Source organism: Heterocephalus glaber, unplaced genomic scaffold, assembly GCF_053883595.1.
Source record: "Heterocephalus glaber isolate CG9 unplaced genomic scaffold, H.glaber_assembly_v1.0 deba00001447, whole genome shotgun sequence".
NCBI classification, from domain to species: domain Eukaryota; kingdom Metazoa; phylum Chordata; class Mammalia; order Rodentia; family Bathyergidae; genus Heterocephalus; species Heterocephalus glaber.
The window spans coordinates 13,403,221-13,429,929 of NW_028258299.1; the positions used below are offsets into that span (position 1 = coordinate 13,403,221).

The window sequence follows — 26,709 nt, forward strand, 5'->3', positions numbered from 1 at the left end:
CCAACATCTTAGCATTTTGCCTGTTAATTGTTTTAGGACATTGGTGTGTATAACTCCAGCGTGTTTTGATTGACCTTTTGTGTAGTAAGGCTGTCATTGTTGTGACAAAATACCTGAGAAAAAAAAATCAGCCTAATAAAAATTTCCAATGAATCAACACCTGAGCACAGATTCCCTTAGGTCCTGGTTTCAGAGCTTGCAGCCTGTGGTCTCAGGGCACCATTGCTTCTGGGCCTGAGGTGAAGCAGAGCATCAGAGCAGAGCACGTGTGGTGGAGCAGAGCTGCTCACCTCCTGGAAGCCAGGAAGCAGGGAGAGGGGATAACAGAGGAAGGGGCCAGGGAGACCTTGCACTGATCCCCACCCGGAGGTTTCACCACATCCCAGTAGCACATGAAAGCTATAGTTCTTTGGTGGGTTCATCCATCCCTTGCTGGGTTAGATTAGAGCACTCACAATGCAGTCACTTCCCAGGGCCCCGTCTCTGAACACTGCTGCATTGGGGGCCAAGCCTAAAACACAGGACTGTGTGGGACGTTTCAGATCCAGATCATAGCTTGCTTGGATGACCCGCCCACCTTTGAAGACTCTTGAAGATTTGTGACTGTATTTTGAAAACATCTGAGCGCAAGGACCCGAGTTTGATCCCTGGTACTGAAAAAAAACCAAACCAAACAAACAATAAAAGAAAACATCTGTCTTTAGAGGTTGTGTTTTTGTTTGGGCCAAAGGGATGGAGTACAAATATACACTCGGTCAGCACAACCTTTCCTTGTTGCCTGTGTTCCTGTGGCCAGCAGAGTTACAAAGGATGGGGCAGCTTTTTCTTTTCTTTTTTTTTTTGAGGGGGTGTTTTGAGACAGGGTCTCACTATGTAGTTCAGGCTGGCCTTGAACTCGCTATGTAACCCAGGCTGGCCGCAAACTTGCAGTGATTCTCCTGCCTCAGCTTGCCAGATGCTGGGATTACAGGAGTGGGCCACCATACCCAGCTCTTTTTATTAAATGGAAAATAAAGAGTTCTCAGAATAAAAACTCTATATTAATCAATGATAAAAGATAAAATTCCAGTGTAACAACAGACCTCCTGAAAATGTCAGGATCACAAAATAGTTAATAGCCCACTTAATAAATAGCCATTCATTGGTTTCTATTGAGAATTTATTGTAGGGGCTGAGGATTTAGCTCACTGATGCCGCTGCCTGCCTCAAGTGCAGGGTCCTGAGTTCAATCCCTGGTACCCCCCAAAAAATAAATAAAGTGAAAATTTATTGTATACTAGGCTCTAAAATAGGTCTTGAATAAATACAGTGATGAACAAATCAGACATTGTCCTTTCTGTGCTATAGCCTCGAGCCTGTTAAGATTTCTTATGCCCCAAATTAATAATTTATAATACTGGATTTCAGAATCTAGAAGCCTTGGAAAGGTATATATGAAAGAGCTTACATATGTCAAACGCATTCAAGTAGTGCCTCAAGAATTTTCTGTGATGGAATTTAATCTATAGTGATATCCACTGTCGGGAAACCAAGGAGTTTTTTTTTTCAAGTGATTTCTTCAATGACATGGTTTGTATAGAATTTGTATTTATTTACGTGTTAGGTGTTTAATATTCGTAGGTTGATATCTCTCAGCCAGAATTTCTGTAAAGAATGGTACTAGTTGTTTCATGAAATGTCATCACTTTTTGTCCTAGAAACACGAATATGTAAGCTATTCCCAGATGAGAAGTTGCTTGAGGAATTAGTCTTATTTTACACTAAAAATCTCCTATGGTTTGATAATACAAAATAATTTTAAACCTGGAGGAATGTCGGGAATTTTTGAAAGACTTGATGATGGATTTAACAGTAAGTCTGTAAATGAAAACCTGTCTGTGATTGGTAAAATTGGGAATACTTAAGTTTATTATGACTGTTTTGTTTTTTGTGGTCAGTTTTTATATTGGAATAGACTATTCTAAAATAATACTTTGAAAATGTTAGTAATTTTCATGTTGTAAGATTTATCTTTTCATGAGGTCTCCCACATTTTGAATTAGTCTAGTGAATTAGAGTAGCCGCACATCATCCTGTATTTCATTAGTAGCAGTTAAAGTTGTGTGTGTGTGTTTGAGAAAATGTCAGGTTTCTGTTGAGCAACCAGTATTCAGTTTTAGTGTTGAAATTATGTGCCAAATACATGTAATTTGCACCATAAATACAGTAGGTTCATCTACGTGTATAGATACACTGACATTTGTAGTGAATAACAAGCAAGTGAGTCCTATTTGCTTTTTACTACACTGAGCTTTATAAAACTATAGAACATATCTGTGGAAAATGCATTTGAAGCATTTGTTAGGAAGGACCAAAGATTAGAAAGGATGCAAAGTTACTGTGGATTCGCCCAGTTAGTTGGCCATGATTATAACTTGAGAGAGAAATATTAAGACCACATGGCAAGCTCATTTTATAAAACAGAAAAATTACCTGTAGAATTGAGTATATTTCCTGCCATTCCCTCTCCTTATTCCAGTAAGAGGAGATCTTGGGATGTTAAGTCTCATCAGTTTAGAGATGAGGACATTAGCAAAGTCAGGAATGGAATTTAGCTTTCTGCCTCCAAAGGAGTATTTTGTTTAGGATATGGACTTTCTGATACGAGGAAGTTTTGGTTGGTCATCTTTAATGGACCCTTAATCAGGAACTTTCCATATTTTAATCACCCTTTGCTAGATTGGGTTAACAAGGCAGAGGTGCCATTGAACCCCTGCCCCCAATTTTGTTTTCTTATTTAGCATTTTTTACCTTCCACAGTTATTTGTAAGTTCCTAGAAGTGCTGAGGAGAAGGCCACATAGTTGCCATCACTATATTACAATGTCCACTTAGCATTCCTGGACATCTGATGCCTTGCCTGAGTCTTTCCACAGTTGCACATGAGCCTTGAATACTTCAAAATTAACTTTAAGAGCTAGTATCCTAATTTCTTGAAAGAATGTATGGCCTGATGTAAAATTTGTTTCAGGTGTTTATCCTTTGTTCCTTACTTTTTTGGAGCCTGTCATGGCGGTGCACGCCTGTCATCCCAGCACTCTGAGGCAAGAGGGTCACAGGCTCAAGCCCAGCCCAGACAGTTTAGCAGCTTAGTGAGTCCCTACCTCAAAACTTTAAAAACTTTTGTTTTACACAGAGCAGGGAATGTAGCTCACTGTGAAGGCCCTGAGTTTGGTCTTCAGTATAGTCAGTCAATCAAATAAAAAAAACTCTGCCTTTTTGTTTTCTGTGTATCAAACACAATGAATTATTATGCATGTCAACTGGGATGTATTATAAACTTGTAGATTTGAAATTAAACACTTTACCCATAGATTTTTTTTTTTTCTTTTGGTACCGGGGATTGAACCTCGGGACCTTGTGCTTGCGAGGCAGGCGGCGGAACCACTGAGCTAAATCCCCAGCCCTGAAATTAAACACTTTAAAAGGTACCTTGGAAAGGATAGAAAGGTATTAATATTTTGAAAACAATAGTTGGCCTAGATTATGTATTTTAATGAATGTAGAAATAAAACATCCAACTCTTTTTGAATACCCTAAGATAGTAGCTTTGAAATGTGACGGATCCTCTGTGACTCCCTGTCTATGCACCTTTTCTCCTACTTGGCCTGTGCTCCTCTCTATCCAGTAACTGCCATATTAGACCATAAGAATTAATCCATAGCACTATCTGTGTGGCATCCATTTGATCCTGCACTTGATCCTTTCTCTACAAAGTAGTTTTAACACAGGCTTGCACTTGGCAGAGAGAGTTTCATAACATCTCATTATTTCAGTCCTGCAAGTCCCCTGAGACGTCAGAGGCTGGCAGACCACATGTCCTGCTAATCACTTAGCTGGTCAAGTTTTTCTCTGGGACTTGATGAGTATAATCTCCCAACACAATGCCTTCCTGCTCCCCCGCTCCTCCCTTCTAGAATTGGAATAGAAACTCTTACATGTTGTATGTTTATCCTATTGTATTGATAATTGTTCTTTTATTTGTCATCCATCTTGACTTGTCAGTCCGGTGAGGGCTGAGTCTGGTCTTTATTTTCCATAAAGTCCATGTAACAAATTAAATGAGAAATATTTAGTTTACATTACCATTTTGAAACATTTCTTCCATTCACATGTATCAAAGCCAGTCTTGCCTAAAACCTTGTACCACAGCTTGAAGTAACATAAATTTTTTGGCAGATTTCTCTTGTGATGTTTATTTTGTATTACAGACTGTGGAAAGAACTTTGCTTTTGAATTATCGCCTGTGTCTTTATAATGGAACAATTCTGTACATAACACATTAAATTTGAACGTAGGTATTTGCTTTGTTTTTTCTTTACCTCACAGGAATATATTGCACACAGGGAAAAAACAATAGATGCTAAATGACAAAAACCTCTTTTTGTCTTTTAGTAGGAGTGTTTGCCAGCCTCTTTCCAAATAGTTTTATTGCATGACTTAGTTGAGCTCTACTTCAGTAACAGTGATTTGCAAAGATTATCATTTCTACATTGGAAAGAAAAAAAAACATTGTGCCCTGTAATTAAAACAGGAAACTGGCTTGTAGTGTTTTCAGATGGCTGTATTTGTTTAATTTATCTCTAAAATAATGATTTCTAGTATTACCTGTTAATCTAAGCAAGTTTATTTTGAAGTAAAGCTACTAAGACACTCACTGTTCATTCCTTCCCCCTTTTGTCACCCCAGTATAAAAGAAAAAGCAAAAGGTATGGGGGTAGGAAAAAGAAAGAAAGTAATATAGTAACTGTTTGTTCAGCACTGAACAAATTTAAAAGTCTTTGGTTCTTATTTGGCATTGGGAGAGCGGAGATACAACTCCTACTCCTAAGGCATTCATAGCCCATTGTGGTTCTGAAGAGTAGAAAGAAGTGCCCAGTACCACATCACAGTTTCTTGGGGTCTTTTCCAGAACAGTGTGTCCTGTAAGGACCACCAGCTATCCGAGGAGAATGACAAGAGCTGAGAGAATTGGGTAAAAACTATTTAATAAAATGTTAGAAAATGGTCAGCTGCAAAATCCAAAGTGGATTTGTATTAGATACTTTCCCATTGCTGAGATACATTACCGGACACCCATAACTTAAAGGAGGAAAGGATTAATTTAGCTTATGGTTTCAGGAGATTCAGTATCTGGACAGCTGGCTCCAAGGCAGGACCATCATGCTGGGAGGATGTGGTGAACAAGACTGCTTGGTTCATGGTGAGCAAGAGTCAGAACAGAAGAACAGTACCAGAGAGAAATGGGCAAGGGACTATATCTAGCACCCACGGCCAGCCTCTGACCCACGCAGAAATACCCCAGGAGCATGCTGTACTGATCTGCCAGGCATTTAATCCAGTGAAGCGGACACCAGGATTAATGGTCACAAGGTATAATTTGATTTGTATACTAAATGTGTTTTTTCCCAATTTTTTTTTAACAGTAGCAAAGTTTTATTAAAGGTAGGAAAAGAAGCAGGCTTTGCAGAGTGAGTTTAGGCCAAGTAAAAGTAGGAAAAGAAGTACACCCTTCACCATGAGGTGGGCCACTATGCAAGAGAGAACACTGTGGTCCCAATTTTTTTTTTTATCTTGAACACATTCCAACCTATAGAAGAGTTGAAAGAATAATACAAGGACTGTGGGTGTATCTTAGTGGGAGAGCACTTGCCTAGTATGCATGAGGCCATGAGTTTAATCCCATTATAGAATTTGTTCCCTTTGGTAAGTCTGCATTTATCATAATCTTTGTTTTGATTTGGGTTTTTTTTTTTTGGACTAGGGTTCGAACACAGTACCTTAACACTGAGCTACATCTCCAGATCCCTTTTTTTTTTTTTTTTTTTTTTTTTTGAGACAGGGTCTCACTAAGTTGCTAAGTTGCCCAGACTGGGCTCAAACTCAACATCCTCCTGCCTTAGTACTGGGAGTACAGTCGCTGCACTACTGTGCCTGGCTTGTTTTGATCTTTTATAGAATTTTAACATTGTTAGAGCCAGAGGGATCTTGGATATATAGGTAAACTGTTTCATTTTGTAGATGAAAGTGAGGTATACCAAGTGAGGTATACCAAGTGGAGATACCAAGTTTTGCATTTGGCAATACCTGGAAGCCTTTCCAGGTTGTCACAACTAGAGGGGTACTACTGTCAGCTAGTAAGTAGAGGCCTGGTTGCTGCTAAACATCCTACATTACAAAGGACAGTCTCAACTATTACTCAACCTAAAATGTCACTAGAGTCAAGGTTTAGAAACTCTGATTCCACAAACTAATGGTTGTACTTAACTGCTGTTTGACTTTGACTTTTTGGGTTCTTTTTTGTATTCTTTTCCCATGTGAAAAAACACGGTGCAAGGGCTGGGGATTTAGCTCAGTGGTGCCGCCACCTGCCTCGCAATCGCAAGGTCCCAAGTTTGATCCCCTGTACCAAAAAAACAAACAAACAAACAAACCATGGTGCCTTGCCTTTCTTTCTTGTTCATCCTCCCCACCTTCATCCTGTGCTTCTTCACTTTGGATCTTTTTGTTAAGTGTAATGAATAATCTATCTTATGAGTGTAAAGATTAAAGCAAATTAGAACATACTGCTTAAGAGAACATGTGTTTTTCTAAAAAGAGAAATATGAAAGTGCTTTCAGTGGAGTTTAGTCCTGCTGTAAGTAAAATATTTGCAGGCATATCCATCCATCCTTCCTTTCTTTCTCCCTTTTTTCAAGAGTAACGTTTATTAACAGAAGGAAGAGAGAGAGAGATACAAAGCCACTCCAAGGAGGACCCATAGAGCTGGGTAACCCTTGCAGGCATATCCTTTTGAAAGCAGTTTAGTTAACCACAGTATCATTTTACTTTTTCTTATTTGAAGTTTGAGTTTATAGAGCATTTTCACTTACATATTCTTTTTTTTTTTTTGGTACCGGGGATTGAACTCTGGACCTTGCACTTGGAAGAAGGTGACGGAACCACTGAGCCTAATCCCCGGCCCCACTTACATATTCTTTAATCAGAAAACTTATTGTATCTATAAGCAAAGCAAATGGCATTCTTTCACAAGTTAGGAAATGAAGATTCACCAAATAACATTCTATCTAATTGTGATCAGACAAATACTGGTAATAAAAGCTCTTGGAGGTACATTTCACTTGAATTTCCTTCTGCAAAAAAGGAACAAGCAGGGCCGTGGATTTAGCTCAGTGGTTCTGGTACCTGCCGCACAAGCGCAAGGTCCTGAGTTTGATCCCCGGTACCAAAAAAAAAAAAGAGGAACAGGCAATCTCAAAATGAAATGATTGCTTGGTCACTAGACCTGTATTTGTAGAGGTTTTGAGGGATTGCTGGAGATGTCACACAGGGACCTACTTATCACATGAAAGTGCAGACACTGGAAGTAGAATGGAGAATTAGAAATACCTCCTCCTGTTGAAAACACAATCTAACTGGGGAACCAAACTTATAAATAGATGAAGTTTAGTACAACTCAGTATTCAGTATTATAATATTGTTATATAATGTTATAATATTATAATTCACATGTGCCATATTCCCTCTATAGTGCCTGAGCACACATACAGTTCTCTATACTTAATACCCCTCTCCCCTCACTTTCATTTCCACAAGTATTTATCAGGTGTTTAACATTCACTCATTCACTCACTAAATATTTGAGCACCTACCCTGTGTCAGGGATTGCAACCAACAAAAAAAATTCTGCTCTGGTGGAGCTTCTAAGTATATCCTAGTGAGGGGAGACAGGCAAGAAAAAAGGTAAATAAGTAAAATGTAGAGTGTCACATGGTTGTAAGTACTGCAGGAAAAAAGGGCAGGAAATGGCAGAGAGCATACAAGACGGGATGGGCAGGTATGACACGGGCTGGTTTTTAATTAGATTATTCGGGGAAAGTTCCCCTGAGAAGATCATGTCTGAACAGAGACCTGAAGAAGATGAGGGCGTTGTTGGATTATAGGTGGAAACTATGCTCTGGGTTAGGGTTGGCAAACTTTTTTTTTTTTTTTTTTTTTTTTTTTGCGAAGGTCTAGATAGGAAATATCTTAGATTTAGTGGGCTTTATGGTCTCTGTTGGAGCTACTGAGCTCTGTTATTGTTATATGACAGAAGCTAGAGATGATATGTAAACAAATGAAGCCTGTGTTCCAATAAAAGCTTATTTTAAAAAGTGGGCAATGAGCTGTACTTTGTGGAAGGGACCCTGCTGTAGCCCCTGTGTAGGAGCAGGGCTGGTATGTTTCAGGAGCAGCAGGGGAGCCACTGAGGTTGGGACTTGGTGAGGGAGAAACTCCTGTCAGCCTGAGGATGGCGTTGGAGGTTTACACAGGGTAGGGGAAGATCTGGTGGGAAAGAGAAGGAGTTTGGTTTTACATGTGTTAATTGAAGATGGCTATTAGATGTTCGAGTGGAGTTCAAAATGGAGCTTGGATATGTATCAAGTCCAGAGAAGAGATCTGTACTGGAGTTAAAATGTGAGCCTTCAGCTCAGTGACAGTACTGAACATTAGATCATGTACTCAACAAGGGTAATAATGCTCCAGGGCAAAAGTTTGTTTTCTGTGGAGGGATGAAAAAAATTCTTAGATATGGCAATGAATTACTCCAAAGCTCAGCCCCACCTAACACAGTCTTATTCCTTAATATTTAATTATGTGTGGGGAACGAGGTGTTTAAGAAAAAAATGTCTAAAAGGGCTCTTTGGGGGGAAGTGATAATGAAAACAAGGTTGAAAAACTGAATTAGATTGGCTGAGTGAGATCACAAGCAATGAAGACCGATAATGCAGGCCAGACTGACTGTGGCCTTGAAGGTACCCTGGTGTGTAGAGACTGGGATGATGCGGGACCGCAGGGGAGCTTGGGGAGTGGCTAGTGGGGGAGAGGAACCAGGCAAGGGTTCCATCCTGGACATCAAATGGAGGTGCTCCAAGGAGGAGGGAGGGATTAGTAGGGTTAAATGTTGCTGATGGCTCAGGTAAGATGAGGACTAAGAATTGCCATGTGTATGAGCTTACAAGGAAGAAGTTGCATGTTTACTTGGGATTCAGCTTAAATAACATTTCATGTAGTGGGTCACCTTTGACCTTGATTAGGATGAGTCCACACCCCTTTTTCTTAATTATAGTTAAAAAATACATAATGTACAATTTACCATTTTAAACTTTTAAAGTGTACAGTTCAGTAGAATAAAGTATGCTCACATTGTTGTGAAACAGACCTTCAAAAATTTTTCATCTGCAAAAATCTGAAACTATACTGACTAAAAAACTTTTCTTCTTCTGTATCTTCTGCCCCAGCAACCACCATTCTACTTTCTGTTTCAGGGAGTTTGGCTGCTTTTGAAACCTCGTATAAGTGGAATCTTACAGTATTTCTCTTTTTGTGACCAACTTGTGTCACTTGGCATTGTCCTCAAGGTTTATTCATGTTGTATGTATGCCATAGAATTTCCTCCTTTTTTAAAGCAGAATAGCTCCCCTTCTTATGTTCTTTCATGCACTCCCGGAGTAACATATTCCTTATAAGAAATTGTAACTCTTTATTTAATTGTTTTCTTTTTTCTCTGATAGGGTTTTTCCAAGCTTCAAAGGCAGACTGTGTTTGTCTTACTCATCAGTGTGTGCACAGCCTCTGGAAAATAATGAATGAGAATGCTGTGTAAAAATAGAAGACAGAGTATCTTACTTTGCTTAGAGGAATCTTGAAAATTTTGTTAAAGGAAGTGGGAATTTGTTAGGCTGAGAGAGGGCATTCTGAGTCTTTTGAGGCCTTGAGCTGTAAGTGGTTTCATGGCAGGACCTTGTGTATGCAGGGCCTGAGGAGCTCAGGGTAGCTGGAGCAGAAGGGGCTTGGAAAGTGGCAGGTGAGCTTCTGTGTCAAGGTGTGGGAGGTAGGGGGTGGAAGAGCCCTACATAGCAGTTCAAGGACCTGCTTTTCTCTAGGTACCTGCAGACAGCTGGGAGCTGATGGAAGTTTCTGAGAAAGTGAGTGACAGTCAGGTATTGCGCATGCGTGTTAGTGCTATTACAGAAGACACCACTGGAGGCATGGGGGAGGCACAGCAGTTATAAAAGTCTTGCACCAGTCCAAGTGACACATGTCCAGGACCTCACACAAAGCGGTGTGACTGTTCAGGAGAAATTTTTGAGGTAACATCACTGGAGTGTAGATGGGGAGATCACGCATTAAGTTTCAGAGATTGGGGATGTTAGAGAAGACACAGGTTTGAGTCAGAGCCTTTGAGTTTTTTGCGGGTGTAGGAAATTGGAAGTGCCATTAGGGCCCCAGTGTAATAACTCCAGTCACTGGGGATGGCCTAAGGAAATTGGGACTACAGTTGTCTATTTTTGTTGTTGTTGTTCCTGAGATCAGTGAGTCCCAAACCTTAAATCTAAGTAAAAGGATAAATCCATATGTAAGAGATTACCTTTTAATTATAAGACAACCTCTTCTCATGAAAACTTTGTTTCTGGTATTATAAATGCATGAATAACCAGCAAGGGTTAATGCAGGGGACCAGACAAAATGTCAACGTTTGTAGACTAGGAAAACTATTTGCTATATATAGCATTGAATGAAAAGGCATTCAGGGAAAACAGTTTTTAAACAAGTGAGACACAATGTCTCAATAGCTTGGAGACTGTCTGCACTTCTCATTTCTGCTTTTTCAAGAAAGCAGTATTATAGTAATTATTTTCTCAGTCTGAAATAACAGAAGGAATATCCAGTCTGCATGTAATTGTCCTTGAAATGCTTTGAAAATTATTTCATAAATAAGGTTGACAATCTCAAGATTTAATGAAAGTTATTATAAATTAGTTACTTGGAATCAAGATCTTTTTTTTTTTTTGGTACCGGGGATCCAACTCGGGACCTTGTGCTTGCAAGGCAGGTAGCGGCACCACTGAGCTACATCCCCGGCCCAGTTACTTGGAATCAAATGTTCATATTTTCGTGTTTTTCCTTAAGCATTTCACATACATAGAACCAGTTGTCTTTTTTAATAGGCAAGCCCACTTATGATCATTTTTTTATACACTGACTAGAAATTTAGCAGTTTTTCTTAGTACATTGTACTCAAGATAGTTTAATAATTGAATTATTAAAATAAACTGTAAGCAACATTGACAGTCTCTTTTTTTGTTTTTGTTTTTTTGGGGGTTTTTTGGCAGTCTCTTTCTTAAGGAGAATAACTGTTCATTGAGTCACTGGGCAGAGAGGAGCTTATCTCTTTACTAGCAGGCATGGACACCTCCCAAATAGGTTTTTTTTTTTCTGGTAGACTTAGATGTAAATGCATCCTTGTCAAGTAGAAGGGCAATCAGTTTGTTGTCTTTTTTAAAGCGCAGTGAAGATAGTTTTCTGAATGAATATTAAGCTCTATTATTAACTTAAACGCCTGATGATTTTTAAAGCTCACTTGCAAGTGTCAGGTACATATTTTTTGTGTACTGAGCCCCCAGTCACGATATTGCCTGTATTTAAGTTGGTTTATTTGCATTTTTCAAATGGGGAAGTTTCTGGATAATAGTGACATATGTATGAACATTTCTAATAATAATTTACAATATAAAAGTTATACAGAAAAATACTTTTGTCAAGATAATCTATATGTTGATTATAAAGATTTTGTTAAACTCTGGGGGAGGGCAGGTTAATCGTCATATACAGTAACAGTATTTATCAATCTCATGAAAAGCTTTCATTCCAATAATTAAAAGTATTGCATTATCCTCACAAGTAGATTGTAAGCCTTAGTTTAAAGATATTACAAACAAAGTTACAATCTCAACTCTTGAAATTCCTTACATATTCTATCAAGTATTATGGGAGTTACAAAAATGTTTGTATTTTCATTTGCATTTATAGTCATAAAAAGATGATATATTTAGGAAATACCCTAAAATACTTAAAATATATGAATATGGATCCAAATTATTGTTTTGATTTTAATCCTAAATTGGACAGTTTAGAAATCATAATTTAATACATTAGCACGTCTCTGTTACTTTTCTTGGATAACTGAATGCACAAGATACAGTGTTATTAGAATTTTTTTTTCTTTTTTGGTTAACACAGACATTGGAATCTCATTTCTCTTGTGCCTTGGTGCCAGAATTGTGCATCTCTAACAAACACTGGATTTATATAAATATGATGTTTTTCAATCTAAAATGAAATCAGTGGAATAGCATAAAAAACAGTAAAAGACAGTGCCTCAAGTCATGGAAAAGGCTAAAAATGTTTGTTTTATTGATATTCTTGAGAAATAAAGTGGTACTGGTTTTGAAATATGATCAGTGCCTTCTCTGTGGAGTTGCATTTACTTTAAACTTCTTCAGCTGTGTGCATATTTGTCTTTACTGCACATGCGGGACACCCACAGGCTGGCTTGACCTTTTTCATTTTCTTACTCTCACGTTGTCCTGTTCTGTAAAGACAAGAATTGTGTCCTTATCTCTTTCTCCCAGCACTAAACACATTGTCTGAAATATAGCAAGCTTTTGATAAATGTTTCTCTTGATTTAGAATCAGTGCTTATTAGTGGTAAATTTGTATCATTTGGATTTGCCATTTAATAAGAAAATAGTATATTACATTCCACGGTTTTTGTTAAAAGCCCGATACATTATGTCTTCTGGAAGCTATTTTGTAATAGGGCAGTTCTAAGCTGTTTTGCGTGTGTTCTCTTGCTCAATATGTAATTTTTGCCAAGAACAGACTCTACTCAAAATGATGACTCAGAATATTAAACTAACCTAAGTATGACTTGGTGTCTCTGTTCCCCATTCCTATGTCTTTATATTGGTAGCAACCTCCTCAAAAGGCAATGCTGCTCTTGTATCATTTAATTCTTATGTATTACATATCTATTCCCCCCTTTTTAAAACCAAGAATGTTAACTACTTAGCAGCCAGCATGTTACTTTCACCTGTCAAGTCTTAAATATATTATTTTTAATTGCTGTTTTAAGACTATCTTGATGGCTATAGGTATTGTATTTTTATTATAGATCATTAAATGCAACTGTTTTGAAATTCTTAGATATATGCATATATAAACATATGTTTCATAAGTATAATCATTAAACTCTTTTTTTTTTTTTTGGTACCAGGGATCGAACTTGGGTCCTTGTGCTTGCGAGGCAGGCAGCAGAACCACTGAGCTAAATCCCTGGCCCATTGAACACTTTTAATCAGCCCTTTAAATAACAGCTTTTTTGAGATATAATTCACATACCATAAAGTTTACTCTTTTTAACTACTCTTTCATAGTTGTGCAACCACGATGACCATTTAATTTTAGAATATTTTCATCACCCCAAAATGAAACCTGACACCCAGTAGCAGCTACTTTTCTCCCTCTCCCCATCCTCTGGCAAACATTAATCTACCTTCTATGCCTATGGATTTGCCTCTTTTGGACATTTCACATAAAATCATAAATAATGCGGCATTATATGTGTGGCTTCTTAGCATAATGCTTTTGAACTCATTCATGTTGTAGCATGTATCAGCATATTGTTTTGTTTTGTTTTGTTTTTTCATTCCAGTACCGGGGATCAAACTCAGTACGTTGCACTTGCCAGGCAGGTGCAGTGCCACTGAGCTAAGTCCCTGGCCCCATGTTGTTTATTTTTAAGCCGACAGTATTCCATTGTACATTCCTAATACATTTTGCTTATTATTATCAATTTTCTTGAACATTAGGGTTGTTTCTCTCTTTTGGCTATTATCAACCATGCTGTGATGAACACTTGTGTACAGATTTTTGTGTGGACATATATTTTCATTTCTTTTGGGTATATACCTAGGTGTAGCATTGCTGTATTTTTTGGTAACTGATTTGAGGAACTGCCAAATTGTTTTGAAAAGTGGCTGTATTATTTTAGAATCTTACCAGGAATGCATGAAGGTTCCAGTTTGTCTACATACTCAACAATACTTATTATTGCCTGTCTTCTTATTTTAGCCATCCTAGCACATGTGAAATTGTATCTTATGATTTTGATTTGTATTTTCCTAATAAAATAATGATGCTAAGCACTGTTTTGTGACCCACTTAAAAGTCTTCTTCAGGGAAATATTCAAATCCTTTGCTCATTTTTTAGTATTTTTTAATTGAGTTGTAAGAGTTCTTTTATATATCAGATTTGTGTTCTTTATCAGGTAAATGATTTGCAAATACTTTTTTATCTACTTATTTTGTAGATCTCTTGAGTGAATTTTTGTATGTAGTGGGGGGTAAGGATCTAGTCCCATTATTTCACTAATGTGTGTTCAGTTGTCTTTACACCATTTGTTGAAAAGGTATCCACCGAATTGCGTTTTTGTCAAAGATTAAGTTGTCCTAGGGCCAGGGATTTGGCTCAGTGGCGCAGCACCTGCCTTGTAAGCACAAGGTCCTGAGTTTGATCTCTGGTACGGCAAAAAGAAAAAAAGAAAAAAAAAGATTAAGTTGTCCTAAGGGAGGGGGGTTGGGGGGGGGGGATAAAATAAAATAAAATATAAGTTGTCTTGTCACCCTTCTTACAAAATCAGTTGACCATTAATGAAGGTTTCATTTATGGAATCTCAGTTCTATTTCATTGATCATTTACCCTTATGCCAGTATGATCATGTAGTACCACATTGTTTTGATTATTGTGGCTTTGTGTAATAAGTTTTGAAAATGGAAAATGTGAATCCTTGAACTTTTTCTTTTTCAATACTTGGCTACTGAAGGCTCTTTGCTTTTTTGTGTGGTTTTAGGGTCAGAGTGTCAGTTTTTGCAAAGAAACCAGCTGGAATTTGGAAGCTAGTTGTTTTGTTCCATGAACATGAGCTATCTTTCCATTTATTTAGGTCCCTTTTAATTTCTTTCAATGATATTTGTAATTTTTAATGTATGTCTCATACTTTCTAAGCACTTTAGAGTATTCATTAGTTTAGAAATACAGGTGAATCTTGTATAGATAATGTATTCTGCAACCTTGCCAAACTCACTAGTTTTAGTAGTTATTTTAGTGAATTCCTATTTTGTTTCCAGAATGGTGTTGTCAGTGAATAAAAAGTTTTATTTCATCTTTACCATTCTGAATAACTTTTATTTCTTATTTTGCCTAATTGTCTCCACCGGACACACTGGTAAAATGTTGAATGGAAGCTGTGAGAGCAGACTTTCTTGTCTTGATTTTAGAGGAAAGCATTCAGTCTTTCACAATTAAGTAGGATGTTAGCTGTAGGTAGTTTTATAGATACCTTTCATCGGGTTGAAAAAATTATGTTTTATTTCTTTCTTTTTTTTTTTTTGGTACCGGGGATTGAACTCGGGTCCTTGCGCTTGTGCAGCAGGCAGCGAAACCACTGAGCTAAATCCCCAGCCATATGTTTTATTTCTTGTTTGTGGGGTGTTTTTTTTTTAATTGTGAAAGCTTTTGGGATTTTATGAATATTTTTCTGTATCAACTGAGCTGTCTTGTGTTTTTTGTCCTTTATCACTATGGGGTCTTACTTTCTTGTCACTGGGACGCAGTACCCACAATGTCAAGGGAGGAGAGGTTTATTTTGGCTCACCATTTTAGTCCATAGTCATCAGCCCCCAAACAGAAATGGGCAGAGGGGCATGGCAGAGGAAAAGCTGCTCCTGTCAGGGCAGACCTCAGAGGCAGCCAGAAGAGGATCCAGGAAGAGAGACATTCCCTTCCTTTTTAATCCCTGAGATGAGGCCCCACCTCTAGGGATCAGACCAGACCCCGCCTTCTAACATGTCAGCTGCAGTGTCCCTTGGTTCAGTCACCTTCTGAGAGCCCCGCCTTTGAGAGACTTTCTCCACCCAAACCATAGCATATAGTGTATCATATCGATTGACTTTTGTATCCTAAACCAACCTTTTAATCCTGGAATAAATTCTGCTTCGTCATTGTGTCCTTTTTATATGTGTTTGGATTCACTTTGCTAGCTTATTGTTAGGGATTTTTGTGTCAGTATTCATAGGGATGTTGATAGTTTGTGTGTGGGTTTGATTATTTTGTACATTATTTTAAATTGTGATAAAATAAATGTAGCATAAAATCACTTTATGAACAGTGCGGCAGCAACAAGTACATTTTTATTGATCTGCAGTCATCACCACTATCCCTCTTTAGAACTTTTCATTTTCCTCAGCCGAAACCCATTAAACACTAACTTGCTACCCTACTTCAGTCCTTGGCAACCCCCATTCCCAACACTCTACCTTCTCTGTGAGTTTGACTACTCTGGGTATTTTTTTAGTGTGATCAGATAATGTCTGTCTTTTTGTGGTTACTTATTTCACTTAGCATGATACAGTTATCTTCAAGACTCCCATGTTGTAGCATGTATCAGACTGCCGTCCTTTCTAAGGCTGAATAATATTCCATTTTTTGTGTACCACATACATTTTATCCATTCATTATTTCATTTTATCACATTCACTTTATTCTGTGTATGTCTGTGTATACAGCGTTCACGTGTCTGTTGTTACTCCTGAGAAGTGATTACACATATGATGTCTCTTTACGCTAACATTTCTATGGTGTGGATGTGGTGTCCCCCTGGGGCTCAAGTGTTGGAGCCATGGGCTGGGCATGGTGGTGTGGGAGGTGGAAAGAACTAGCAGGAAGTCCTTAGGCCACTAGGAACCTGCCCTCTAAAACAGTTCAGGTAGTTCTTGTGGAGCCCTGAGTCAGTTCCAACCTGTTCTGAGAGCCTGAGCCTGACCCCTGAGCTTTCCTTGCTCTTCCTGTCTGACTGTATCTCTCTCACACACACTCCTGCCATGATGCCATCCTCTGTTAGGCCCTCACCAGAGACCAAACCAATTGGGCCACCCCATTTTGGACTTTTCATCTTCTAAAACTATGAGCTAAACAAAGTTCTTTTTTGTAAAGTTACTCTGCATTAGGCATTTTGTTATAGTAAGGAAAGATAAACTCATATATTTCTATGTATATTCCCTAACTTCACATAATCTCAGTATAGATAGCAAAAACAAAAAATTGACATTAATCCAGTACTAAAGTTCTTTGAACCCAAAAAGTAAAACAGAATACATGAAAATTCCTATTTCAATATCCACCCAGCATCCTATATTGTCATACCTTTCTAGTCTCCTTCAGGTTTTTACAACTGGCATTGTTTTAAAGAATAGAGGCTAGATATTTTTTAGGCTGTTCTTTATTTTGGGTTTCTTCATGATTAGATTTAGTTTATATATTTTTAGCAGGAATATCACAGAGATGATAATTGTACCCTTCACAGTGCATCATAACAGGAAGCACATTTGCCTCATTACTGAAGGTGTTAAGGGTCCTCTCCCCATCAGGAAGCTCTTAATTTTGATAGCTGATACATTCACTTGATGATTGGATGGTTTTCTATGTGATATGATTTATTAACTTCTGCAGAAATTGGTAATTATTCCATAGGAGTGACATATACCTGCTTCAGAAGCAGCTGTGTGTGGGTTTTATGTACCTTAATTCTACTTTGACCTTAGTTTAATAGAGTAAGCATTTAATCTGAGGCTGCCATAATAAAATGCCAGACTAGATGCCTTAACCTACAGAAATTTCTCAGTTCTGGAGGCTAAAAGTCCAAGGTCAGAATGTCACTGGGGTTGTTTTCTGGCGAGGGTTTTTTTCCTTGCTTGCAGGTCCTTTCACTATGACTTCCTTGGCCTTTCTTCTGAGTACTCTCCCAGAGAGAGAAATCTCTAGTGTCCTACCCCTTAGAACATGGACCCCACTCCTGGGGACCTCATTTAACCTTAACTGTCTCCTTAAAGATCCTATCCCAAATACAATCAGCCCTTCACAACTGTGGGTTCTGCAAACAGGACTCAACCAACCACAGATCAAAACTATTTGAGGAAAAAAACTGTAAACTAAATCTCTACAGTTTTTTCTTGTTATTATTCCCTAAACAATAAGATGTCATGACTATTTACATACCATGCACATTGAATTAAATATTGTAAAAAAAAATCTAGAGATGGGCCGGGGATTTAGCTTAGTCGTTTCACCATCTGCCTCGAAAGCACAAGGTCCTGAGCTCGATCCCCTGTATCAAAAAAAAAAAATCCAGAGATGATTTAAAGTGCATTAGAGGATGTTTGTAGGCTGTATGCAAATACTACAAATACTGCACCATTTTATATAAGGGGCTAGAGCATCCACAGATTTTGATATTCCCGGGAAGTGTGACTTTTTCTTGGAGTCAGTCACCCATGGATACGAGTGACAACTTACAGTCACACATTGGGAGTATTCAGCATGAGTTTCGGCAAAAACACAGTTCAGACTATGGCACTGAAATGTTTAGAACTTTTTCTCTTTCCAAGATACATTAGGTGATTTTCATCTATGAGTTAATGTGGTAATTCCGTAGAAATTAATGATAGCCATCTATAGTCATGGCATATATCTAGCTCAGAATCAGCCAACTGTAGTTTTCATTTTCATGTGTATTAATTCTACTTTGATCATAGGTTAAATAACCATTTAACAAGTGTGCAATTCTAAGACTATCCAAAAGTTTTTATTCTTTTCTCCTCTCAGGTTACTTTCAGTAAAATTGGTTTATTTACAGTAATTAGTTAAATGTATTTTTGAAAAATGTTGTACTTTAAGAAGTGAATCTCCCCCAGATATTGATTCTAAATCTGCCTAATTCACCATCCCCACTTCCCTCTTATTTACATTGTTTTCCACTCTGATCTGTCTTCCAGTTCTTTATCTTATTTCCATCCCAGTTTAACCATAACCCTGAAAAATGTTAGATTTCTTTAAATATCATTGATATGGAATTAAAATTAGTTTACATCTGTGTGCTTTTTGTCATATCTGCTTTATATTTGTTTTTTCGTTAATTGAGGTTAAACTTTTTTTTTTTGGTACTGGGTATCGAACTCAGGTCCTTGCACTTGTGCAGCAGGCAGCGAAACCGCTGAGCTAAATCCCCGGCCCCGAGGTTAAACATTTTTAAGGAATAATTTCACTTATTTTTGTAGTGATTGAATTATGAACTGAATTGTGAAAATGGCCAGGTTTTCCAGAGCACAGGAGTGGGCTTTAGGCATTTGGGGTTCGATTTGCTTTATTACCAATTAGCATGGTGACAGCTGGAGGAATGGTTGATGTGTGGCCCATTAATAGCTGTATATTTTTGCATGGATCATTTTTCCATTTTAAAATATTTATTAAAAACCTACTTTGGTATAGACACTAGGCTCTGAAGATAAAAGTGGCAAAAAATAGGCAAGGTCCATGCCCTCATAGAACGTGGACTTGTGGGGGCAAACGTACAGTGAGTCACACATAAATGTCAGTCACATTTGTGAGCAGTGCCGTTGAAGGAGGGGCTCTGGATGATAGCAGTAAGTAATAACTGGAGGCTTGACCCTGTGAGGGCAGAAGGATGAGTTAGGAGTGGTGGTGTAGGACAGCTGCTTATTACAATGACCCTGCCTGGGGCTCAGCGGGAAGCCAAGGCTCTGGATAACGTCTGGTCACTGGACTCAGCTGAGGGCTCCTTCCAGCCTTCAGGGCTGATGCTCTGGTGTGACCTGAGTCGGGCCGTCAGAGAGGACACGCATAGCAGCTGTCCCCTTCAGCCTTCGTTCCCCAACCTCGTACCTTGGGTCCGTGATGTGTGTCCCAAGAGAGCAAGCCCAGAGAGGCTGTGCTGCCTTTCGGGGCCTAGGCCTGCACACTATGCAGTGTCACCTCTGCATTCTGTCCATCAAAGCAGGGACACATAATCCCACCCTGGTTTAGGGCCAGGGAAAGTAAATGCCACCTTTTGATGGAAGCATGACAAAGTTCTAGAGGAGCATGTGGGGACAGGAACATTGCTATGGACTTCTGGGGAAATAGCCTGACAGAGCATTGTACTTGTCAAAAAAAATTCCTTTTTCTGCATCTGTTGAGATGATCTTGTGATTTTTATCCTTGATTCTATTTATGTGGGTATGGTACAGTTACTGATTTATGTCTAGATGACCATCAGGCAGAAAAATGGATAAATAAAATGTACTATATATACACACAATGGACTATTATTAAGCCATGAAAAAGAACAAGACCATGGCATTTGCAGGAAAACGAGTGGAACTTGAAACTGTAATGCTAAGTGAAATAAGTCAGACACAAAAATTAAATATAGCATGATTTTTCTTGCATGAGAAACCTAAAATAATAAAAATAAAGATGATATGGTAGGAAACAAAAACTCAGAATTGAAGATGGGGAACAGGATGAGGGAGAAGGGAGAGGTAAAGAAGATGAGGGGATAAAAGGATCATCATACTACAGCGATATATGCACACCTATATTCACAGCAGCAGAGTTTGTAGTAGCTAAATTTTGGAAACAGCTGCTCAACCGATGAATGGGTAAAGAAAGTGTGGTTTTTTTTTTAATACAGTGGAGTACTACTCAGCCATAAAGAAGGATAATCTCAAGACATTTGTTAGTAAATGGATGCACCTTGAGACCATACTGTTAAGTGAAATAAATCGGACACGTGTAAATATTGCATTGTTTCTCTGGTGTGAGAAACTGAAAGTGAAAATAAGAACCAAAATGTATAACAGATAATGTGAAATAGGAGGAAAATGTTCCCATGGGAAGGGAAACTAGGGAGGGGGTGGAGGAAAGAAAAGAAGGGAAAAGAAGGATTTAAAAAAAAAAAAAAGAAAAATACGTTATGTTAAAAACATGTACCGAATCCCCAAAATAAACATGACTATTCTGCTTGCAAACATGTACTAATAAAAAAGTAAAAAACAAGACTAATGGTTATCAAAACTGCAGTTCAGAACTGTTACCATGCAGTCAGTATGATAGGGAATTAAAGCAAACTATTGGTAAGAAAATAAACCAAATCCCGGAGAAGCAGGAAGAGTGCATAAAAGTTGGGTGTAGAAGAGGGGAGGAAGAGAAAGAGAGAGGGATGTTTCATTTAAGGCCTTGCAGAACATTTTAAAAATCATACTGGGTTATCTTCAGAACAACAGGAAGCCATTGAGGTATTTTAGCATTGATATCAGACTTGTGCTTTATCGAGATCAATGTGGAGAGTCAGTGTGTGTGTGAGGGAGAGGGAGACCAGTCAGGCAGCTGGTGAGATGATCCAGGTGTAAACTCTGTTAGCGGGGACTTGGAGATGGCTGTGGAGATGGACTTGAGAGAAAGTTAGGTCTTATCACTGGTTGTGGGGATGGGGAAGGGAGAACAGTGTTGAGCTCTGGTTTCTGGCTGTGCTGCCAAGTGAATTCGGTGCCATTCACCAGAATGGAGAACAAAAGTGGACCTGAATAGAGGGGAAGCACACTGAATTGGAGATGTCAAAGAGGCAGTTGTGTTTGTGGGTCTGAAAGTCTGAAGACAGGTCTAAGCTGGAGTCATATGCTAATAGAGTAGCTGAGATTCAAAGACCAGATGAGATTGTCCTGGGAGAGACTGGAACCGGAAGAGAAGCACCAGCCACCAGGGTTGGAGGAGCCTCAGGTGTTGGGTGGCTGGGAAGGGGAAGGCATGCCACAGAACAGCCCACCTGGGAGCAGTGGACCATGGGTGGAGGAGAGCTGGGACATAAGGCAAGAGAATCGGTCATCTCAAAAGGAGGGGTGGGCAGAGGGCAAGCCTGAGAATAGGGCAAGGATGAAACATGGTGGCTATATTTAATGACATACAGCTCAGGGATGACTGTGACAACAGCCACTCTGGGGAGTAGGGACCCTGGAGCCCAGATCGGGGTGGTGTCAGGAACTGGAAGTGTCCTGGTGCCAGGAATCAGTGGTGAGACGGAAATGGCAAATTAGATACCTCTTTGAAAAAGTTTATCCCTCAATAAAAATAGAGATGAGAGGGCCCGGGATTTAGCTCAGTGGTTCTGCCACCTGCCTTGCAAGCGCAAGGACCCGAGTTCGATACCCGGTACCAAAAAAAAAAAAAAGAGAGATGAGAACATGATGGCCTGAAATGAAGATAGAATGAGACCTTGAGTTTGCTTTTGAAGAAAGGGCTTCCCTTTGAGAGGAGTAGAGGTGGCAAAACGATAAAAGTTGAGAATATTTGAGATTTTCTTGGTGAAAGATGTGATTTTCATAAAGAAATATGGAGTCCACACTTTTAGTATTAATAGCTACCATTGACTAAGCAGCTGCTTTGTGTTAAATTCTAAATTTTAGAGGGCTGGGGATTTAGCTCAGTGGTTCTGCCACCTGCCTCGAAAGTGCAAAGTCCCAAGTTCGATCCTTGGTACCAAAAAAAAAATTCTAAATTTAGAGTAGTCACTAATTGGTATGTTTGCCTTTTCTTTTAATGTCTTTTTTCTCAGAAGAATGATGAAAATGGAAACTGCTCAGGGGAAGGAATTGAATTCCCTACAACAAATTTATATGAACTGGAAAGCCGTGTTTTGACTGATCATTGGTCCATTCCTTACAAGCGAGAGGAATCACTAGGCAAATGCCTGTTGGCGTCTACCTATCTAGCAAGACTTGGTAAGCTTCCCTGCCTCAGAAAACATGAGGTTTTTTTCCATACGTGGTTAGGGTTAATCTTAGGTCTTGTCATTGTCTGTGTGATCTTGAATGGATCATTTATTCTTTTAGTCTTTGTTTATCACCCTGTGAATAAAAGCTTTGAACTACGTCAGCTGTTTTCTTCTAGCAGGACTAGTAAGGTTATTTACAATATAGTTGTAAAGCTTTATAGCAGTTAAAATTAATTTTTTCCACAGAAGCTTGCAATACCTTAAGCTTTGAAAATTCAAGGGTGTTTTGTTTTGTAGAACAGAAAGTAAAGGCTGGGGTGTAGCTCTGATAGAGCACTTGCTTATCATATGTGAGACTGTGAGCTCCATTCCCAGCACAACCAGAAAGGCTGAGAGAGAGAAGAAAGCAGTGTTTAGATTTACCATCATTTGTGTTTATTAAATGCCTGGCACAACTGTCTTAAATGGTTTGCAAAAGGGCTGGGGATTTACCTCAGTGGTTCTGCCACCTGCCTCGTAAGCTCAAGGACCCGAGTTCAATCCCCAGTACCAAAAAAAAAAAAAAAGTGCCTTTCCCTTAAATGGTTTGCAAAAGTAAAGCTAAGAGAATGATAAAATATCCCTACATTAGAAGAATGAGGGTCAATATAAGGAAACTTTTGTATGGTAAATCTGTAAAAGAAAATAATTTATTCATATTAAATTTATTTTAAAATAAATATGACCATTTTTTTTTTCCTCTTAAGACACAACAAAAGAAAGTATTACCACTGGCTTGGATTTAACCCTGACAGATTTTATGCTGCATTTAGGACTGGCTTTTCAACCGCAGCATTTTTTGAGTGCTTTTTAGGATCTAGGTACTATGCTAAGCAGTGGGTAAGAAAAAAAGGAATATTTGATCACCAGTATTTCCAACGATAAGCAAAATTGATTATTGGGCTTAAGAAAGAAATGTATTTGTTCTGAATTACAATTTGACAGTAGATTCATTCATTCATTTAGTATTTGTCACTTATTGTGTGAATTGTGCCAGAGTTCTGTGTATTTTATTAGACAAAGTTAATTTGTTTTCAGGAAGAAGAGTGATTTTAGCATTTATTAAAAATATTTGTGGTTTTTTGGAGTTATGTAGGAAAAAATAAGGGCTAGTGAGTAGCTGCTGCTTCTTAATTACCTGATCAAATAATTGAAGTTACTTTGGAATCCATGGAGTCATAAGTTAACCTTTGTTTTCATCTAATGCCATGATCATTTCTTAACTGTTATTTCAGCAGAATATCTAAACTTTAAGACTAATGGTAAAAGCCAGGCATGGTGGCGCACGCCTGTGATCTCAGCACTCAGGAGCCGAGGCAGACGATCACCACAAGTTCAAGGCCAGCCTGAGCTACATAGTGAGTTCGGGGCCAGCCTGAACTGCAAAGGGAGACCTCAAAACACCAAAAAAATGGGCTGGGGATTTAGCTCAGTGGTTTCGCCGCCTGCTGTGCAAGCGCAAGGACCCAAGTTTAATCCCTGGTACCAAAAAAAAAAGGTTTTGTTTGATTCCCCAGTACCAAAAAAAAGAATAAAGGTTTCTATGATAAATAGTTCCATATGTATGAATTTGCAATAGTGCACACAATTTCTGCAAACTACCTAAAATCTAAATACAGTGTATTCTTTCATTTATTTTACCAAGGTCTTTGTGAGTCTGATGAGAATTGTAAAAGATTTATGGATAGGTGTATGCCTGAAGCATTTAAAAAGGTAAGAAAAATGTGCTACTCTTTCGACTTTTTGATGGGAATAATATAGTACATATGCCTTTTGTTTTAGTTATTTATGTTTAAAACCAGTTTATGAATCTTGTTCAACTATTGAATTCTCTAACGTGAGAAAAAGTAGCTCTGAATTTGGGGCTTATTTACTTTTTATATCTAATTGTTTGTACTTCCCTTTGATTGAATATAACTTACTTCCTACTATTTAATGGCTAAAGAATACATTAAGACTTAGTTATGCTAGGAAAGTGACATCTTAGTAAACAAAGGATTGTGGTATATAGGTAGATAGTATTCATTTACCAAAATGTGGACCACTTTATAGAGGCAGAAGCAGACATATTACTACTGAAAGCTTCGCTAAGCTGGGTATTCTTCCTTGCAAACAGCAGCATCTCTATCAGAGCCAGAGTGATATGCTTATTCCCATTCTGTTCATCTCATTTAGAGAACAATTTCTCTCTCAGCAGTAGAAATAGGAGATCACAGGAATCATGTTTCTAAAAGCAGTACGACTCAGCATGGTTCCCTTTTCTGGACATGAGTCTTGAATCCTCACAAGAGAGGGACTGTGTGTGTCTGTCATAGATCCTGTCGTTTTCCCCGGCAGATAACCAAGTGCCTAGCTCACAGAATGTGCACAGTAATCTTGGGTGAATGAGTGAATGAGTCTCTTGCTGTCTTGTACCACTGGATTTTGATACCCATTTTTGTCCCAAATGCAAGTAAGTCACTAGAACTACAAATGGGTAAAGTTTGTAGTATTTCTCATACAACAGACCTACATTTGCAAATGATTATTCCCACCAGCATTTTGGTAGGCAAGACTACTTTGATTCAAGGCTTAAAAAATAACAAAATTAATTTCAGAAACAAAAGTGTCTTCTTTCTGCCCCCCCCACCCCCACCCCCACCCCCACCCCCGTACCGGGGAATCGAACTCGGGTCCTCGCGCTTGCGCAGCAGGCAGCGAAGCCACTGAGCTAAATCCCTGGCCCAAAAGTGTCTTCTTCTTTGAAAACAGGAAGAAATCTTTTTCAGTTGTCATTTGAGCAGAGATTATATAGAATCAAGATTTTCCTTCATTTTAGGAGAATTTAAGAATTCTCTTAATAACGGTAACATTAAAAATAGCAGACTTTTGGGTTGGGGATGTAGCTCAGCAGCACAGCGCCTTCCTGGCAAGTACAAGACCTTGAGTGGGATTCCCGGAACAACGACAACAAAGCAGACTTTTTATAATGTAATATACCATGTCTCATATCTTAATATATGTATAAGTTTACAGAGAAGGAAAATACAAGTTTATTCAGTCATGAAAAAGAACTTCTTTGTCTTATAAAAGGACCTTTAGGTTAAGGATTTCCACATTCATTCAGCCCTGTATCAAGTCAGCTCGTCAGTGAACTGTGTATTTGAAGTATGATAGTCTACCTCTGTGTACACAGATGCTTCACACCACTTTTATATTGTGGCTTCAGCTCTTATTAACAGTATGATAACTGGTCCAATGGTTAGTTGTTTCTCTTTAAAACTAAGAGCTCGAAGGTCCCCTGAATTATGTGACTCAAAATTGTGAATGCAAAAATCTTAAGTCCTCTTTTAGCTTAGAGCTACTAAGAAGGTTCCTTTCTTTCAGTTAGGCGTACTTTATTAAATCAGAAGAGCTATGAAATTGTATATGCCTTTAGGCTTGGCAGCCAGAAAACTCAGATTTAATGTAATTGGTACCACTTTCCTTATCTGTGGTTTTTTTTTTTTTTTTTTAAGTTGCCTCAAGTTTTTTTTTTTTTTTTCCTGAAGTAGTGGTATGAATAGTAAGTGATTGCATGAATAAGGTACACAGGAGTTTTGTTGTCATTTCCACGTTTTTCCCTGTTAACCTCCAGCCCATCCAGGATGCTTTACAGTGTATTCAGGCAGAGAAGATAATGTCAGCCTGGCCATAGTGTGGTACGTGGTTATGTCTAAACCATGGGTGACTCTTTTCCAAAAGGTGCTGTCTTTCCCCATCTCTTAGAAAGTAAACAGAACTGCATTTTCAAGTTGAAAAGTGAACAAATCAGTTGACACCAGAGGGAGTGGTGCTTAATCTACATACGTTTTCATTTTGTAATCACATGAAGCTTCTCAAATATTAATTACTGCTTCGTTTTATTTTGTTTTGAAATATAGGAGGAATATATAGTCAAAAAATTCTTTAAAAAGTAGTATCTTGCTGGTTTATATAAAATTAATCTTAATATTTTTGATCAACTGAGCGTATAGTGAAGCTATTAGTATTTGGAAAATCTTGAACTGATGTTTTTCTCTGCAGTTCCTGAAGTTTGAGCTCTTTCAGACTACTCTGTAAAAGGAGTTCTCAGTGTGCCAAGATGAGATTTTTATTGCACAAAATTTTCATTCTAGAGGGAAATC

General features: G+C 38.4%; 1 protein-coding gene across 6 annotated transcripts in view; it reads left to right on the forward strand.

Moving 5' to 3' along the window:
* Nucleotides 1–26,709, forward strand: part of Usp24 (ubiquitin specific peptidase 24) — a 138,899-nt gene that overhangs the window by 9,659 nt on the left and 102,531 nt on the right. For 4 of the 6 annotated variants that reach the window (XM_087214687.1, XM_087214685.1, XM_004869638.4 and 1 more), the window contains exons 2-3: nt 22,367–22,532; nt 24,210–24,277. In XM_087214687.1, the coding sequence (XP_087070813.1) occupies nt 22,367–22,532; nt 24,210–24,277 (234 nt within the window). Of the gene's footprint in view, nt 1–4,509; nt 5,412–22,366; nt 22,533–24,209; nt 24,278–26,709 lie in introns of those variants that run through there. The other 2 variants (XM_087214688.1, XM_087214686.1) reach the window with 2 other exon arrangements.